The sequence below is a fragment of the Lagopus leucura genome, unplaced genomic scaffold (genome assembly GCF_019238085.1).
Source record: "Lagopus leucura isolate 7727_CA_CO unplaced genomic scaffold, USGS_WTPT01 Super-Scaffold_741, whole genome shotgun sequence".
In the NCBI taxonomy this organism is placed as follows: Eukaryota; Metazoa; Chordata; class Aves; order Galliformes; family Phasianidae; genus Lagopus; species Lagopus leucura.
In genome coordinates this window covers 12,095,215-12,115,478 of record NW_024962256.1, presented here as the reverse complement: position 1 = coordinate 12,115,478, position 20,264 = coordinate 12,095,215, and the positions used below count along the sequence as shown (strand labels likewise).

The window sequence follows — 20,264 nt, the reverse complement described above, 5'->3', positions numbered from 1 at the left end:
GGGGGCAGAGGTAGGAGACGGGATGTTAGCCGCACCATGCCACTGCCTGCTGCTAGCAACAGAAACCAGCACGCATCAACTGCTTGCCTGGGGAGCCAACTAGACTCAGATGGGCTCTGAATCAGTAATAGAAAGAACACAGTTCTAAAAAGGGGTAACACAAATTATGAGAAACACAGGAAGACTTCACTTGCAAAGGACTCAAAAATGCTCAAATTAAAGAGAAGCTGACCAGTAACAAATCTGACAAATTTTTTAGCCTGGGCGTTTAACCCCTTGAAAATCATGCTGCAGTGGACTACTTAACAGAGGAAACAAAGGGCGACATGACAAAAACATAAGAACTGCTAAAGCAAAGGAAAAATTATCTTTTAAATGACTGAAAAAAATCTGCTGCTATCACTTGATCAAAGACATTCTGATGGATAGCAGGATCAATTCTTTTCATAGAATCATAGAATGGATTCTTTGGCTGAAGTAAGAAACTGAACCATCTTAGATGCAACTTAAACATTGATGGAAACATAAAGAAGTTTTAATTAAATGTGAAACAGTTGCAGCTACTGTGGATGCATGAAGAGCTTCGGCAAAGCCCATCTACAGATACTTCAGCTCCTGTTCAGGCACATGGACAAGTAGCTAGAAATGCTGTAACTTCCAAATGGTTATTTACTCGTTAGGCAGAATCTGTCTCTTTACAGAATACAAAACAAGAGGACAACAACCATATTCTCAGTGATCCAGCCTTCCTATGGGAGTAAAAATGATGAAAGACGGTTATTCACTTTGTGTCCGTAGAATGAAATGGAAGCAGAATGGAGCTCTTTCAACCATTTCTCCGTTTTATAACTAGCAGCTCATTGCATCATTTTGCAGTGAGCATTCAGTGGCTTGTAAATAAAATCACAATAGCAATTTATTTTCATTTCTCTGCAAATGAATAAAAATTGGATCAACAGCCCATATAGATTCTTTCTAATTGAATCACAGCTATCCTGTAAGATTATATGGCTATACAATAGAATATTTCAAAAGGCAGAAACCACAATGAATGTTGATGTGTGTCACCTTTAGCTAGAGACTAATGACTGCTCTTTATGTAGCCCCCAGATCTCTAAGGAAAAAAGTGTAGTATAAAGAGAAATATAACCTAATAAGCACATGACACACCCTGTACATTCTTATATAAAGGCATTTTCAGAGAAAAATCTTCAATTGTCTCCTAAATTACACAGACTATCTCGGGGGTAGTATCTTGTCATACCACATCTAGCCTGTCGTTACATCAGTTGCATTCTATCAGAGAGGCATGGTAGCCAGCTGAGAAGCTATTAAAGAAGAACAAAATCCTTGTAAAAGATGAGGTGAAGGCTTACATTCCCACCAAAGGCGGCCCTAGCTCACAGGCATTTTTGGCAGTTGTGCAATCTGACAGTAAGGCAGTGAATTTGTATTTGTGAAAGCTATTGTTGAAAAACCCTCCAAGAAACCTCACAGCTTCTTATTTTCAACATCACTTCCGAAAGCTACAACTTTGGTCCCATTAGAAAGGCAAGGTGAAGTGTGACTTCACATATTATCTTTTTTTTTAATATACCTTCCTGAGTACTGAAATTTCTTGAGCATTCTGGACCTTGGATTGCTGATTCTCCAATTATGTATTTCCTTGCAAACTGGTTTTGCACAGATTTATTTTTGACATAAACATATCTTTAATTTATAACTTGAATAAGAAACACTGCAAAGGCTTGCCACAGTAGAATCACAGAATGGTTTGGGTTAGAAAGGACCTTTAAGATCATCTAGTTCCAACCCCGTGCCATAGGCAGGGACATCTCCCTCTAGACCAAGCTGCTTAAAGCTCCATCCACCTAGTTGTTAACAGGAAAAAAGAAAAAAATTAAGAAAAAAAAAAAAGCCCCAAACACAAAACAAAATTAATTTTCTGTTAAAAATATAATCTAAATCAAATTCAAAGGGTGTTTGTATAAATAGGAAGAACTTAGTTAAATTTTTGACGTTGCGTCAAAAGCTCCAAGCCAACAGAAAAATAAGCAAGAAAAAGCATCTCTGACTGTATTTGACAGGTTGAAAGTAACAAGGTAATTTTGCTGGATTTACTCCTTAAAGAGCATATTATACAAACACGCTAATTTTGAGGGTACTTAACCTTAGTTTAAGGGGGGGAATGACTGAATATTAATGAGGTGAGCCACAGGGTGCTTAATGAAAAGCTGCCTTTCTGAATGTGATCTAGGGTTTAAAACCTTTGTTGGATGACATTTGGATAGAAGGTTTATTTGCCCTCAGAGTGCATTCTTTCGGAATACGTAAGATATTCTTTAAATGTTTGAAGATACATGATTACAGAGACTTTTCACTTGACATTAAAAACAATGTTGGGAAAAAAAAAAAAGAAAAAAAAGCAGCAGGCTACTCCTATACTCCTAGAATCTTCTCAAACGACCCAGATCTTTAGAGTGAAGTTTTCTTTTGCCTAGAAACCAAGTGGCTTTTCTTTTGCTCATTCAGCTGCTAGTTCTGGGAAAAGCCCAAAGAGAAACATTTAGATTGGAGGGGTCTTTGAGAAGATGTGACAGTTGACTGATGAGCATCCATAAAATGACAAAGAATAGTTGTGTGGAGCCGGTGCATCACATTGCCTCTCCCTGGGAAACTAATTGCTCTGAATTGTTAATAGTAACATTATTTTTCTGGCAATCATTTCTTTTGAATACCCAAAATGAGCATGAAACAGCTCCTTTGACCGGACATAAAAGTTAAATGTCCCAATGTTGATCAAATTAACTTCAGCTATGTGACAATGGACTATATTTGTGAGAAAATAATGAAGGGCACAAAGGGGAGCTTTATGCCAAGATTTCACAGTTGTAATGTAAAAATGTTTCTGTTGAACTAGGCCAGGGAACATTTCAATAGGAAAACAGAAGAGCACTGTCACTTTCTTTAAAAAAAAATCGCTTTATGGATCTGAATGCTCTAGATAATTTCAGGAAGTTTATATGGCTGGCACACCAAGAAACATCGTATCAGGCTGATGTCTCAGCATCCCTGTTCTTAACAAAATTTTCCAATACTTTTAAAGAACCTTCTACGGTCTCTAATTAATCCCTAACCAGGCTATTAAATTCAGCAGACACTTTTCCCTGGTAAAGGACCACACAACTAATACAGAAACATAAATGTTAATTAATTAAAGCAGAGATACAAAAGACTGAAATTAAAAGCAACATATATTTCCTTTTTTAACCTTATATGCTGTTTAAGCTGTCTAACTTCCAAAAATAAAAAGACACAAGCAGTATGCAAGCAGGGCTAATTGTACATGTGAATTACCCAAGATGGGCCTGGAATAATTGTTACGGGCTGTGGGTTTGGTTTTGTTTTGTTCTGTTTTTTTATAAAACAAGAAAACAAGTGTTCTTATTCTGATTTAGAAAGCACGCGCAGTTTTGATCGCATTTGCATCTATCTGGAACAATGTACCTGACTCCAGAGAACTCATTTTGCGTTTACGTTAGTGCTGACACAACTCATTACAGAGACTAATACTATACATACGCCTTACATATGCATTCGTAAATAGGCAATATTTCACACATCTTCCTTATGGTTTGGCTCAGCATATCCCAGCTAGTTGTCCCCAAAGTGTTCTCTTAGCTATCTTATTTATTTTCTGATTTCATTAAAGCTAAAAATTCGTAACACCACAACAGATTTAACCATTTTACTCTCAAAATACATTACTAAGTTATCAACAGACTCACCCAGAAGGAGCCTTTAATGACAACTTTAAACCACTTGCTCGGTGCTTTTTTTCTTTTTAATTTATTTTTAATTTCCCTTTTTCTCTAACCCCTCTCCTCAGTAATTTAGAGATACTGCGAAGCTTCGTGCTGATGTGTTAAAAGCTTGTCTTACAGATGCGTTAATAATTAATAATTTTGAGAAACCAACTTATCTGACGGTTTTAGTCGTTGAAGTCATTCACACGAGCTGTATTTGCAAACTCCCTTGTTTTCTGCGCATCAAATTGCGATAGCTTTTACCTTACATGAAAAGGCTGTTCTTAATTCATGTTTATGAAGATGCCGAGTGAACAGAGCTGTGCTTTCACTTACTCCCACAGTGACCTAAATCAACTGTGAGAAGGTGTTTCTGCTTCATTCAGTGAAGGTTTAGCTCATTAAACTGTTTTCCTTCTCAGTATTGTTCTCTGGGTTTGAACTGCATCGCTGTTAAATGCTCTTTAGCAGTTTAAAGGCTTTGAAGGAAAAGACTTACCAGTCTCTGTTTTTAACAGCACTAAATCTGCATTATTAGTTCATGCAGATAAGGGGATTTAAAAGCTCAGCTTGAAACCTCTCCCTTCAGTATTTATCTGACACTGCATAGCTCCAGTAGCTCAGCTGGAAATGTAGATCTATGAAGCTTTAAAGAGAGATTAAAGCCAAGAAAAGAAGTACTTTTCCCCCTATAGACGTTCTCACTTTCCCTTTTCCTACTGTCTGAAGGAGTGATGGCAGACAATGGTCAAAGATGGTTCCCAAAACCCTCTGAATGGGGACACTGTTGGTGGTAGCATTCATTTAAAGTGAGCTTCAGTGTATTGTCCTCCCCAATCAGCAGATCAGAATAGAGTTTGCTGGTGGCTGCCAAAAGGTTAGCAATGCCGATGAAAGGGGTTTCCCATTATTCACTGCTCTTACAGAACTCCCCTTTTGTGCGAGACAGCCCATCATTTCACTACGGAGGTCCGGATCTGCGGCTGGCTGCTCTCTCAAAATGAACAATTCATCTGAATGCAAACTCACAGTAGTAGTGTGCAACCTAAAATTGAAGGTTTTCTTTTCTAAGGACAGGGAAGTACGGCAGTTTTTGGCAGAGTCACATTTTAATGATATACCATCATGACATTTTTGACCCACGGCTGACACTAATGCTACAGTCGTATTACCTTACTGCTTCCAGGGCATCGTGGGAGGTCCAAAGCTAAAATTAGATAACGGAGCACACTGTATGGTGTAAACAAGTGTGTAGTAGGTAACACATGAGTTTTATACCGGTTTACTAAAGTCCCCTAGTGCAAAGCGTAAGAAAAAGAGAGCAGACCAATGGAGGGGGGAAAAAAAGGTCTTTCTCACACTGATATATGCTGTATGTTACGGAACACACAAATCTGTCTCTCAAACTACAGAACCTGATCTAACTGCAGCTCTGTCAGTTAAGTATGAGTTCTTTTACAAATCTCTCCTTGCTACATATTTACAAACCAAGTGCTGCTGTGTTCTCTGATGATTTGAGCAGCCTGCAGAAGTGGTATCACAGAATCTCAGACAGAAGAGCACGTAGACTGAATAACTCCTGTTCATCCTTTTATCACCATATCCCAGAAGTGAAAATAAATGCCTATTTTGGAGAAATTCCTACTTAGCCCTCTGCTGGAGTACACAGGAAAAGCACTTACTTGTATACAGTGGGAAAAAACAGCATCTTCCGTTCAACTATCTGCCTGCCTAACTAAGCAACACTTTGAGAAAGAAGTGGCATTTCAGCAGATAGAAAGGGACCGAAAAGGCATTTATACTATATTCCACATTTTAGAATGTTTTAAAATGAAAATTTAGATAGGGAATCACAGAATCCCAGAATGGCATGGCCTTCTTTGTCCCTCTGACCACCCCTGTGTCAGCAGGGCCACCCAGAGCCGTGCCCAGCCCCACGTCCAGACGGGACAGGAGATCCCAAGGAGGAGATCCCACATCCTCCGGGTCCCTGTGCCAGGGCTCAGCCAGCCACCCAGCACAGCAGTGCCGCCCGTAGGCAGGGGAGCTCCTGGGCTGCAGCTTGTGCTCATGGCCTGTGGGCCTGGCCCTGGGCATCACTGGGCAGAGCCTGGCTCCATCTTCTTTGCACCTTCCCTCAGGTATTTATCGACACCGATCAGATGTCCCCTGAGCAGGCTGAAAAACAACAGCATTACACTCACAGATATTTTACAGTGTGTCAGTTTGGTTCAGAGGCAGCGCTACTTTCCAGGCTCCTGCAGGAGACAGCCAGGAAAGTAAACAGTGATTTGTGGTGGGAATTCGCTGAAGTGTTGCTGTGTGTACTGCACAGAGGAATGGCTGCAAGCAGAACATGTCTGTCCCCTCAGCCAGGGCCTAATTCTGGCTGAGCAGTGACCTCCCCCAGCCCCAGGCCTACTCCCTCCCTCAGCAGCTCGAGGCACACAGGGCTGGGAGGTGGGCAGGACTCAGCATCTGCCCCAGGGCCCAACTCCCCTTGCACAGGCAAGGGCAGCAGGGCCCACTGCTGGCCTGAGCCTGGCCATGGGGAGCTTTCAGAGGCCAGCAGGCACCCGTGACTCCTCTGTCTGGGTGGCCCTGTCATGCTTCATGCCCCGGGCCCCCTGGGCTCAGAGAAGTCCCCATAAAAATCACGGGGAAGCGGCAGCCCAGGGTACAATGTGATGTCATAACGTCGCAACGGCTATGCCAGCTCTGCTCAGACCAGGCTTCTGTGATCCCCAGGTTGGGTGTGCTGCTGTGTCAGCAGGGAATGGGACAACGTCATGCTGCCAGAGCATGAGATCCACACACCAACTAGTGAGTCCCAAGTGCAGATCAACCAGTGTTCATCAGCTTTTTGTTGCAGAGATCCAAGTCCCTGTGTTCAGTTCAGTCAGCAAATTAGCACGTGCTGGAATCTATTGCTTTCTCTGTTATCACTAAAGCATGCACTGTTCTTAAATCCCATGTTAAAAAGCAACACTTTTCCACATCTAAGCAGATCTCTAAGAGGAAGAGATACACATAGAATAATGACATGAAATCCTGAGAAGGGCAACAGGTGTGCTACCAGGGAACGCAACTTCCAAAGGTGCACATCTGTGTACTTTGTGACTCAAAGACAATCAAACATTCAGGTAAGGGAACACAATGAACAGAAAAAACACACAGTGCCCTGCTTTTCTTTTTCCCAGTCTAAGCATTATCTTAGGCCATGGAAAGCACTGTGTGCCAGGTGTGTACTGTGCCTTCTTCAAAGCTCACTTTCTCGGGCACACATGAGGTCAAGCAGTGCCTCATCAGAGCAGTACCTGCTTACATTACCAGTACATGTATGCCCATGCAGAAAGCATCTTGTCTTACTTGAGACAAGAGGTCTTTTTTCTAACTTTATAATTGCTGAATAGGGCAGCTGTAAATTCTGGGGGTATTTTTGGGATTGTTGAACACACCATTCTCACTATCAAATGAATCAAATCCGTAACACTGTTATACACCATGATGGTATTAATAATAGTGATGACTGCATGCAAACACTGTCACCACTTTAGAAAGATTAGGCACCCACAGCACTCAGCTAGAATTGAGATTGAAGCACCAAAAGGGCTTAATACTGAGGGGGCTGGAGCTCGTGCAGTATGAGGAGATGCTCAGAGGGCTGGACTTGTTCATTTACAGGACAGGCAGACAAGGGAGGCTCTGTCACCTGCGTGGTTACAGAAGAGCTGCAGCCGGACTTTCAGCAACATGAACTAAAAGATGAGGGGCAATGGATACAAATTGCATTGAGGGAAATTCTGAATGGATATTAGGGAAAACAAAGTCACAAAAAGGATGGTCAAACGCATTAACAGGTGCCCCACAGAAGCTGTAAATCACTGCACGTGGAACTATTCAAACTCAGCTGGGTAAGCCTAGCACAACTTGACCCAATGTTAACGTCAGTGCTGCTCTGAGCAGGAGGATGGATGAGACAGCCCCCAAAGGTCTCTTTCAATCAGAATCTCTAAAATCAAGGAGTAATAGACCATCCTGAGCTGATAGGGACCCGCAGTGGTCACAGAGCTCAACCCCTGTCCCTACGCAGCACCACCCAGACCCTGCATCTGAGAGCAGTGTCCCAGCACTCCTTGAGCCCTCTGGGGCAGAGCCTTCTATCAATTTCTAATTTCTATTACACTTTAACTGAAAACACAAAAATCAGCCTTATTAGACGCCACGCAGACTAAAAATAAGTTAACTAACATGTTATAAAAAGACATCTACTTTATACTAAGTTCTGGTGACCTTAGAGAGATTCTTCAAACTTACTAGTTTATTTCAGAAGAGCAATTGTTATAAACCGATCTGTAATTGACACTGTGTAGAAAACTCTCACATAGTCTTTTTTCAGTTCACAGAATAAAAATCTCTACATTTCTACGTGTGCCTTCTGGAACATGTTTTATAAACTGTTTATGAAGAACAAAGATGATAGAGAGAGGCCAATACATACCTATCAAGCACATAGCCAAGAGCCTTATGCCGTATTCCTGAGTAAACCGATGGGCTTGTTTCCCAAGCAATTAAATTGGAAGCATCATGGAAAAGATGAATGTTTACCAAGTCAAAGGCACTATGACAAAAAAAAAAAAAAAAGGAAAAAAATAAAATGACTCAGGATAAAAGAAAAAAACATTTGTTGCATTCAGCAAAGCATTCAACACAGTAACAATGTATTTTCCCTCACACTCCCTTAAGATTTACTCACATAGACTGTGCAAATTAAGCTATCATCACCGGACAATTGTCAATAAGCATCATAAAACTTACGCCAAGTCATTCACAAATAAAACTGCATGTAGGGTTCTGCATAAAATATGCATAATATGAAAATGAAAAGCTTTCTGTCTGTTAGTCTATGGAAATTGAGCAGCACTCTCTCTAAAATGATTAAAACCCAAAATTGAGCGTGAAAAAAACCAACTTCAAGTTTATATGTTGTGGTTAAACACCTACCAAAGCTGTGAAGTGAACAAAATGAAAAGCTACTGATACACAATTTTGCTGACATTGAAGGCTGAATTGTGTAACTGCAGCTCCTCCTCAGCCCCTGCACACAGAACACCAAGACAGCAGCGGTCAGTCTGCACGGTACTTCCAACACGGAAAAGGACACCAGGAGTTCAGCTCCAACTGTGCTGCATGATGAGGAACTGGTCTCAGAAAACAAGCAAAATTTGTAAAACGTCACTGCTTTGCATTCTACCCTGAAAGCAGGAGTACTGACCCATCCCTCGCTGCTTGCACGAGGCAGTGAGTGGGCAGCAGTCCCTTGGGCCTGGCCACAGCCCATGGCTGCCCCACACAGCTGCTGGCAGCGTTCTGGCTGGGAAGCACCACGCCATCCTCCGGAGCAGCCGGCAGGAGCTGAGTGCTGCCCTGCAGTCGAGCCATGGACTGACATGGAGCCCTGAAACAGAGCGCACTGCTGCTAAGGAAGTTTGATGGATATGGAGTTGGGTAGGGGAAGAAGAGAAATAGGGGCATACTGGAAGTTCATTATTAATCGTTGAAACCAACTTCAAGCCCCTGTGAAAAAGAAATCCTTCCTCTACCCTCCTGTATAAAAGCTGAGTTGCCTCCTGTGATCACTGCATGTCCACCCTATTTTTCCAACCTCTTGCTGTGAGGACTGTTTATAACATATTCAGTATTAAAGCACACATTCTTTGACACGGGGACTGGAATTTGCTACAAGACTGCACAAGATTTGGCTGATTTTGGCTGATAATGGCATTTGTAAGAGGAATACCACAAGACTGACAACATACCTGCATACAACTGTATTCTTGTACCTTAAATCACTTCACACACTCCCACTTTTCATTGAGGCAGAAAACCTTCGTGCAGAAGGAATTTACTGTTATAATCATGCTCACATGGAGAAATGTATTATTTTCATCATGTTAATCACACAGTAGGTATCACTCAGGGTGGGTTGACAGCCACTTGGAAGGCAAGCTGTCCTACTGAACTTTAGTTTTCAACTGCTCACAGATAGGACCCACTTGAGCAGCAAAAAGAAATCTGTGCAACTGTTACAGCCAAGCTGGCATTCCGGTTTACATTCTCTCTGCTTGTGACCTTTTGTATCCTAGATACCTGGTGTGTGCTTTCAAAAATGACACCATCTCACTGTTTTGTGATTAAGCTCTTTTGGCCAGAGTAATGAAAGTAGAAAACCTTGAATACTCTTGGCCCACAGATGTAGGTAAACAACAGCTCTTCCTAACAGCAAGATCCTCCCCCCCAGGAAATGAGAATGTGGCACGTTCCATCAGGTCCTACGTGCAAATTACTGCTACACGTTAAAATTATGGCTACTGTTTCAAAAAAATTTTTTTTTATAGAGTACAACAGAATAGTTCAAGGGTTGTCAGTCCAATCAGGACATCTCCACAGGGCAATCCAAACGTTAGAGCACGTTACTGAGGGCACTGTCCAAATGCCTCTGGAGTACTGGTGGGGCATCAACCACCCTGCTGGGAAGCCTGTTCCTAGCTTGGTCACTCTCAGAGTAAGGAAGTTTTTCCTAATGCCCAGGAGCAGCTTTGCGTTGTTCAAAAGGCTTTGTGCTCACATACAGAAAGAATGCCAATAAAGTCAAAAGTAGCCAGTTCTTAGATCCGAAAAAACGTTATGGGAAGAGTAGAAGCAAAATTAAGTTGCCTCTGCTCCAGCAAGGGCCCTGTCCTGCTGGCACAGTTCAGCTGGATGAGGTGCTCAGACCAGACCAGCTCTACGCTCTCTGTCCAAGAGGCACAGCACTGTCTTTGTCCGTGGGAGCTGAGGTGAACGCCAAGGACAACAGGGCCGCCAGCTCCCCTTTGCAGGCAAACAGTTTCTTGGTTGTCCTGCCATAGACCCCTTGAAGCCATGTTGATCACCACAGAAATGCCACTCAGTACACACTGCTTTTCCAGGTGCTGTGTTTTGTGCATATACCCCCTTAAGGCAGAAGCAAGACAATGACTTGTGAAGAGCGCTAAAACCATGCACTCTTCACCTCAGGCTAAGCTACACACAGAGTTACAACTAGATTAAGCAATGAAAGACAGTCTCATTTCTCTCCTTCACTGAGGACCACTATTTGGGCTCAGTCCAGAGCCTTCCAAGGATTTCTGGCCTTTTCTTCCCAGAAACATCCACTGCACACACTCTCAGCATCACCCCTCTTCCTTGGCCTTCCTGTCCACTTCCCCAGTGCTCAGCAAGGTAAATCACAGATCAGCTCTAGCATGTGATAGACTACTTTTCCTGGGATTTCAGGTTTCAAAAACAACTTTTCCCTTTAGAGCAGAGAAGCACTGGGTCCCAATGAGATGCATCCCAGAGTCTTAAGGGAAATGGCTGATGCAGCTGCCAAGCCACTCTCCTTGACATTTGAAAAATCGTGGCAATCAGGTGAAATCCCTGGTGAGTGGAAAAAAGGTAACATCACACCCATTTTTAAAAAGGGTAAATAAGATGACCCCGGGAACTACCAACCTGTCAGTCTCACCTCTGTGCTGGGGAAGATCATGGAGTAGATCCTCATGGAAGCTATGCTAAGGCACACAGAAAGCACAGAGGTGATATGGGAGAACCAGCATGGCTTCGCCAAGGGTAAATCCTGCTTGACCAAACTATGGCCTTTTATGGTGGTGTCTGTGCATCAGTGGACAAGGAAAGAGCCACTGATGTCATCTATCTGGATTTCATTAAGGCCTTTGACACGTTACCCCAGAACATCCTTCTCTCCAAATTGGAAATACAGGGATTTGATGGGTGAAGTATCTGATTGAGAAAGAACTGGCTGCAGGATTGAGTCCACAGAGCAATGCTCAATGGCTCAAAGTTTGGATGGAGATGGCTGATGAGTGGTGTTCCCCAGGGGCTGGTGCTGGGGACAATACTCTTTAATACCTTCATCAGTGACATCAACAGTGGGGTCGAGTGCACCCTTGGCATGTTTACCGATGACACTGAGCGGTGGGACGCAGTCGACACACCAGAGGTACGGGATGCCATCCAGAGGGACCCAGACAGGCTGGAGCAGTGGGCACTTCATGAGGTGAACGTCATGAGGTTCAACAAATCCAAATGCAAGATCTTACACCTGGGCAACCCCAACTACCGATACAGGCTGGGGGATTAAAGGATAGAGCACAGACCTGCTGAAAAAGACCTGAGGGGGTACTGGTGGAGGGCAAGCTGGACATGAGCCAGCACTGTGCCCTTGCAGCCCTAAAGCCAGCTGTACCCTGGGCTGCATCTAAAGAAGCATGGCCAGCAGGTCAGGAGAGGTGAATATGCCCCCCTACTCTGCACTGGCGAGGTCCCACTTGTATTACCATGCCCAGATGTGGCCACATTGCTGGCTCATGTACAGCTTTCCATCCAAAATGGAAAGCTTTCTTAAATTCCTTCCATTTCTTACAAAGAAATCTCAAGAGTGCCCCTTAAATTCCCTTTAAAGAATTTCTTAATTCCTCATTTATACTAACAGTAAGCTCATGAAGAATAATAGATATGAAAAACCTGGATTCAGAGAGGAACTCAACCAGGGCAGATCACCAAGTAAAGGAGGAGGAAGAAGAGGGTAGTTTTCTGAAATAAGGTAACTTCCTTGCTCTTCTGGAAACCCTCTGCTTCTCGCACAAGGTACATCCTATAATGATGCTTCCCCAGGCAGTTAAAACTAATAGCTCCCTTCAAGAATTCACACAAAACTTGGCTCTTCAACTTGCCCTGAGAAGCCTTTGAGATTCTGCTGTATATCATGTGGATCACATTCATAGACTATTCCAAACAGGAACCTACCACCATGTCTCACCTCTTTACAGATCAGAAAAAGCTGTGAGTCTATTCATTTTTATTCCCAACACACCCTTGTGAAAAGTAAGCATGGTATATTAACTGATCTGAACATCTGGCTATAGACTTCTTCTTCCAGAAAGTACTCTTTTTATTTTTTTTTACTACCAACACGCAACAAAACATTTATTTTAGATCTAATCATGAAGAGCTTTATTTTTCTTTTTCTCATAAATGCCTAGATTTATTTTTTTTTCCTGCAAATAGAGAAAATTCTTGTAATGTAAGAGAAAAGGCCGGATTAGCAACTGGTGCCTCCCACAGCAGTAGGTCTCTGCTGACGGAGTCATGTGTCATGTTATATGGATACAGAAAAATCAACAAGAATTTAAATTATCCAGCAGCTACCTGTTTGATTTCTAGGTCAAAAGAAAGTCTGTAAAGGGCAAAAGATTGCTGCTCTCTCATTTTTCACAATTTTTTTTTGCTTAGTCTAATAAACATGCTTATGCAAACAAGCAAGAGCACTCAAGACTTGAAGATCAAACTTGTGATTTTAAGAGATGAAAAAACTACAGGGGGAATGGCAAAGCACTCTATGTTCATTTGTGTTAAGGTGACTATTACAAAAATAAGCAGTAAAAACCAGAACAACGACTAAATGGTGAAAAACTATGGTCAAATTTCCAGATGGGACAAGAGAAATTTAAACTATCTGTGGGTTTATTGAACTCTCCTTGTGTGAAGCCAAGGAGAAAATTCACACCCTCTCAGTTACAGTTTTTGCACAATCAGCTACTCTCTCCTACATACACTAATACTAATATTATTGTTATTACAGATATATTTTCAAACAGAGATAGTAAATAGCTTCAGTTATATGAAATAGACCTCCTGTTAATACTAGCTGGTACTTCCAAAAAAAGCTGCTAACATACAACAACATAAGGATGTTCAACTTCTGTATTCACACAGTTATCTGCAGCCCTCAACTCTCACCTCCTTAAGGTTTGTTTAGGCTGTTGGATAATCCCAAGAGTAAAAATGTTTTTCTTCTCAGATTTTCACAGCACATCTTATGTGGGACGGTTTTCAGGCAGGTTATATCAAACTCACTTGATGGGTTATTTCTGAAGCAGTCCATGAGCACAAAGATGCAAAGCGTGCCACCTGCTCTCTGCTGCACCCTCCTCAACTCTGGTCGGTGAATGGTGGGCTGCCAGGCGCTTTATTTTACTCTGGGATGAGAATAAGCAAGCTCACAGAGAACAGGACCGTGCCTTGGGTTTAAACTGGGATTCCTGACCTGAATACGATGAATAAAAGTTCTGTTCCATTAAAAATAACATAGTAGTAACTGGTGTCAAAAAGCTGCATTCAGTAAAAGTAGAGTCCCTCCACTGGCTTCAGTGGAAACTGGATGGAGTCTTAAATGGCTGGCTTAAAGAGCTCATAAAGAGCAGGAGTTTCCCTGATAAACCCCAGAGCAGAGGGCTGCACCTGCCTACAACCAGTGTCTGAACTGGGCAAGATGCTGCAGACTGTTGGACGCGTCGGGCCTGGTGGGAGGGCTGGGATCCCTTCAGCTCTGCACTGCGACTCCACATCCTGGACTCGGTCACAGGTACTGAAAGGTTTTGATCATGTTTGGTCAAAAGATTGCTTATGAAGTAAATTATCCCATGCTAACTGCACATGTGTGTCAATATTAAAATCACATTTGGACGTGCCTCACTACAACTTGGAGTGTTACGTGCTCAATAAATAACAAATTCAAGTAACTGCTTTGAAACTAATTTACTCTTTGTGTATATGAACATCTTATTTGAGACAGCTACTGAAAAAAAAAGCATACAACACATACAGTCAGAAAGAAGTTAAAGAGGCAACGTACCAATCAGTAATACACCACCTTGTTCGAATGAAACCTTTTCTGGACCACTTGCACTGAAAAATAAGCAAATAAGAATCAGTTATTTTAAGCAAAGGATTACTGTGATGAAAGATATGTATTTACACAGAGAAGCAAATAAAACAAAATTAATCCACACAACGAATCTAAAAAGCACTACATACTGACCAAGGAAGCTTGAAAACACATACTGTTTCTCACAAATTCTGGAATTATTTATATTTTTGGTCCTGCAGTTCAGTTGCAAATTCACGAGTAAAATGAATACAGACCTAGGTAGTTGTTTACAGGTGAAAGATAACCCATCAATAAAGCTTTACAACTATATCGATGTTTGCCCTAAACTAGTGAATTCTTACCGTCTCTGCATAAATACTTCTGCTTCTTTGTAATTTTATTTGAACCGTAAAATCTTATCATAGATCTACATCAAATTAAAATGAAGGGGATGTGCTAGAAAGCTATTTCTCCTGCTTAGCCAACCAACCTAATATTTCTATAAAAGTTAAAGGGAGTTTAAATAATGGTAAAATATTACATTTATCAACACTGCAACATCCGCAAGAAAGCCACAAATCAGCTCCTGCCAGGGCACCTGCCAGTGTACTTCTGGAACAGTAAAAGGATTTCTTCAGCACCACTCCTAAGCCATGGCCATAAATTACAGCCTCCCACAGAAAGACATGATTCTGCATCCTATTTATTCACAGTTAACAATGGATGTGGGGCTAGGTGAATGTTCTTCAGTAATGAATATTGCACCAGACAGACCTAAATAATGATGCCAATGATTCTGTAGCAAGAGACTGCAAGTACTTATGGCTTACAAGCATCAGCCATAGCAGAGCATTCCTCAGAGTCAGGGTACCGCTCCCTATGCTTCCACAGAATCGCCTGGGTTGCAAAGGAGCACAGTGCTCATCCAGTCCCAACCCCCTGCTGTGTGCAGGTCACCAACCAGCAGCCCAGGCTGCCCAGAGCCACATCCAGCCTGGCCTTGAATGCCTGCAGGGATGGGGCATCCACAGCCTCCTTGGGCAAAAATAGACTTCTCCTAAGGCACTGCCAACAGCATTCAAAAGAGACACCCCAGTTCTATTTAGCAACCTCACGTGAACAGAAGTCCTCAAAGAATTTCCAGGTCCAAAATCCTGCTGAGATAGCCAGCTCCATCATGGAACCCAAACGGTTCGTCCCACAACCACCATCAGATAACAACAGTTCTCATCTCCCATCTCTTCCCCTCCTTATGCACAAACAGTAACAACAGAAACCGCCTTGGTTTCTGTAGCAGCACTCAGGATGCACTTACCACAAACCTGCTCCCTTCACCAGCACTGCATTTGCACCAAGACTATTGTCGCATTCCAAATATGCTTAAGAAAACTTAAAAATGTTTATTTTACTGAACTCATGTTTTTGTTCTTGGAAGCTTGAATATGAGAACTACTTACTTATGTGCAGTTTTTCTATCCAAACCCAGAAAAAAGTGCAAAATTACTGGTGGCAGCTTATTTCACGGGCCACACTCAACTACAGTGCTCGTCACCTTGGAGAAAGCGCTCCCTGCATGCCACAAAACTGAGAAGTAAAAAGCTGTCTACAAAATCTGACAGTTTAACTCCACGTGCATTTACACACTACAGATGTTGGGAAACTTGACACTAGTATTTGTCGCTTCCAGCGCTAACTTCAGGATGGCCTTTCTGCAGACGTGTGAGCCCACCCTGCACATGTGGCTGCAGCCCGATTTTACTGCCAGGTCTGAAGGAGAGCCGCAGTCTGAGCGCCTGGCTGTGCTGGCCCCAGCAAAGGAGGTCTGAGGCGCTTCCACAGGGATTCATCATCGCAGTTGCTACAGCAATGGACTGCACAAGGTGGTCCTCTCAGCACTGCTGAGGCCAGGCACGGTGACTAACAGCAAAGTACTTCATCTTGCTGAACTCGTGTTATTTGATACCATGCAGACACACTGAACAGCTTTCTTCTCTTACCTCTTTACTTACAGTGGGCTTGCAGTGTACTCACAGGACGTAAATAAGAGGGAGTGAAACAGATTAACAAATCTGACATTAATTATCTGATATGGACTGAAATAAATGGTTTTTGATGAGACTTGGTGTGAGAACCTCAGTTTGCAAAAATTTAATGTTTTTGACTCGTTCAATGAAGTTGTGCTTCATCTTCCTATCCATGACCTCTCTCTTTGGACAGAGCTCCAGAATGTCAAGAAACATTTCCTTCTGTTTTCTTTAGAGACTTCATATTATCTTATGCCTTTCTTTTGCTGATGCTGATGTTTACGGCTGCTTCAGTTTTTTAAGAATTTGTACTTTTGAAAGCAAGAAAACTTGTTTGGGTCTAAAAAGGTTACGTTCAGGTAGAAAATCCTACCAGTTCCCTACTCTTAAATCTAGCCGATGGACACACATTCAGGGATGAAACAATTTATCCAAATCCTTATCGTTTTCCCTTAGCACATCCCAATTCTTTATTTTTCTGAAACTGTAGCTCTACTGAGGAAGAACACTTGTGGTTGTGAATAAATATCTACTTCATTTTAAAAGTTTTCTGTGGCTGTGGCAGTAATTCAGATTCATAAAGAATGGTAGGTTGGAGTTATGAAACAGTAACTTCTTCCTGATAGCCCAGCTTTCACAGCAAACTACAAATGCCATAATCCAATAAAGTTCTTTTTATTCACAGTTTCTGTGATGATAATGGTAATACTGTTATGCGTTGAGATTTGGCAAATTTCAATTTCAAAAGGAAAACACTGGGAAAAAAAAGTTAAATACTGAAAGCGTTCATCATCAGCTTTAATCTCAATGAAAAAAGGGGCACTGTCATTTCATCCTTAACAATAACTATATTGATTCTAATTACTGAAGAATAATACACAAAACTTAAAATCAAATGCTCCAAGCCTATGATGCAGCCCACAGTATTATCTTTGATTGAGCTGTCACTTTTCATTTGTTATTTTTCCTCTTTGGCAACACAACAGGCACTTAAAAGAGGTACAACTGAAACACAGCTAATTATATTTGGTTGTTTAGAGCCATACCCAGTTGGGTTCTGAGCACCTCCAAGGACAACACTGATTCCATAACCCACCTGGCCCTGCCTCTCTTCTAGTGTTTATCCTCGGGGTGAAATCCAGCCTCCTAATATTTAGAGGATTCTCCCTGCTGCAGCTGGTGACCACTGCTGCACGGTATCCAGCAGAGCCTCATCCCACCCCTCCAAAGCCCCCATCCCAGTCTCTCCTTCAGCACAGACCATCTCTCCAGACTCTCACATCTCTGCTTCAGCCCCAACAAGTTTGGTGCCTCTGCCACACTTGTTCTGTTTTGCCCATGTTTGTCTGGTTCTCAAACAAGACACTGGAAACACAACGCTGGCCTCCGAGAGGAGCAAATAGAGAAGAAGAGTCCCTTCCAGGGACCTGACACATCCTGGCAGTCTGCTAGCTTTCTGTGCTGCCACAGTGCTGGCTCACGTTGTACTTCTCCAACAAGACCCTGGGTGCTTTTGTATTTTCAGGACAGTCAGCCTGTGCTGCCCACAAGTTATCCCATCCCAGTATGAGGATACTTAGCATTAACTTTCACCAAACATTCCCATCAGGCTGCTTCTACAGCCTGCTGAAGTTCCTCTCAACAGCAGCCCTGTCCTCCACCATATTTTCCACTCCTCTGACTGGACATCATCTGCAAAGCAGATGTGATCCATCCTGCTGTGTAAGCTGCCAAACAGATGCTGAACCCAGTGTGGTCTGGAGGACCACCACCAGCCACACTTTGCACCACAGATCACCACCCGGTAAGCCATTGCCAGCTCCCAGCTGGTCATCTAGAAAGACCTCCTCCATCCCCTTCCTCCAGATAAGGACAGGATGGCTACCTGGGACCCTCCCTTAAGCCCTCCTTGAAAACAGCTGTGACATTCACATTCCACAGCCCTCCAGAACCTCCCCCTTTTCAGATGACAGCGACAGGCCTCACCACGACATCAGTCAGACCTGTTTCTCCCTTAGGTGCGCCCTGCCTGCTGTCATATACTCGCATATGTACAATGAGATTAAGGTTTAGTGTAACCAAAGCACATGAGACCAAGAGTCCTGCTATCAATCATCACCCCTCTTTGGCAGGCCTGCTGTAGGGCTTTGCTATGACTCTGTCACCGATTACTGCACCAACAGCAGTAATTTCAGTTTAAGGTGTGCTCAGCCTTAGGCTCAACTGCCTTATTCTGTTTCAGGCAAGTCTTCATTAACACAAGCCAATTAAAAGCTACATGCAACACCGTTTTTTTTCTGACTTGATAAAATACAGGAATTTCTTACTGTAGATTGGCATTTCCTTACGCATACACTGTAAACAGTGGTTTTAAGAACAGCAGTATAACTTAGATGCTACTTTTCAACTCTGTTGCTTTAGCATGCCTCACTGAAATTGTGACACCTCCCTATTAGAAGCTCTCAAAAAAAAATCACAACTTGAAAACTTGCAGTTACATTCCGTCAGTCTTCTCTTTGTGAGCAGAGTCTCTCAGGAGATCGTGCTGACCTTTTGAAACCCCCCAGAAGCACCACCTACATAAATAACCTCCGCTACATCGGGTAAAAGGACCTCCAGACAACATTAACATGAAGAGAGAGGTTATAGAGGGCTAATGTCAAAAAGCACTGTTAGCAATAAGTAATGCACACAAACCATGATTGATAACAACTAGCACAGAGCCTTAATTCATCTTTTCTCCATCATTTTACTGAGAGGGACCATATCAAATTAAAGAGTGACCCAGCAAGGGTCTATTCAACCATACAAAGCAGGGGCACGAAGGAAAGACATATTTGCCATAAGTGGCAATGACTGTAGTGCAATTGCAGCTTCTTAAAGGGACACTGTAGTTCACAGAGAAGATGGCAACTCTTGCAGCTGACATGGCCAAATACCAAACAGCAAGAACACTCAACTCAAAGGCTGGATGTTGTGTTGAAAGGCTGGATGTTGTGTTGAGGGACATGGTTTAGTGGGAGCTATTGGGAATAGGTGAACGGTTGGACTGGATGATCTTTTAGGTCTTTTCCAACCTTGGTGATTCTATGATTCTATGATTCAACATACCAAGCAATGTCCTGCATTAAGGAATTGTTGGGTGAAATCTCCTGGGAAACTCTCCTTAGGGACAAAGGAACAGAACAGAGCTGGCAGCACTTTACAGACGCCTTTCTGAGAGTACAAGAGCTCTCCATCCCCCAGTACAAGAAATCAGGCAGATGAGGCAGGAAACCAGCAAGGCTGAGCAAGGACCTGTTGGCCAGGCTGAGGAAAAAAAAGGAGAAGTATAAGCACTGAAAGCAGGGATGGGCTGCCTGGGAAGAACACAGGCATGCTACCTGGATGGGCAGGGATGGCAGGAAAGCCAAGGAATGGAATTGATCTTGGGGAGGGATGTAAAAAACAACAAGAAGGGTTTCTTCAGATACACCGGGCAGACAAGATAGATGGGTGAAGGAGAGTGTACGTCCCCATATAAATGAAAAGGGAGATCTGGCTTCCTGAGACATGGAGAAGGCTGAGGTACTTAATGAGTTCTTTGCCACAGCCTTCACAGCTAGTCAGGCTTCTCACATTTCTTCTGTCCCTGAACTTCTAAGTGGGGGGGGGGGGGGGCAAAATCCCTCCCAGTGTAAC

General features: G+C 42.8%; 1 protein-coding gene across 1 annotated transcript in view; it reads right to left on the bottom strand.

Annotated features, from left to right (window-relative positions):
• Positions 1–20,264, bottom strand: part of INPP5A (inositol polyphosphate-5-phosphatase A) — a gene marked incomplete at its 5' end in the record, with an annotated part of 209,170 nt that overhangs the window by 72,473 nt on the left and 116,433 nt on the right. Inside the window, 2 exons of the mRNA XM_042863573.1 lie at positions 8,308–8,427; positions 14,545–14,597. Of these exons, the coding sequence (XP_042719507.1) occupies positions 8,308–8,427; positions 14,545–14,597 (173 nt within the window). The remainder of the gene's footprint in view (positions 1–8,307; positions 8,428–14,544; positions 14,598–20,264) is intronic.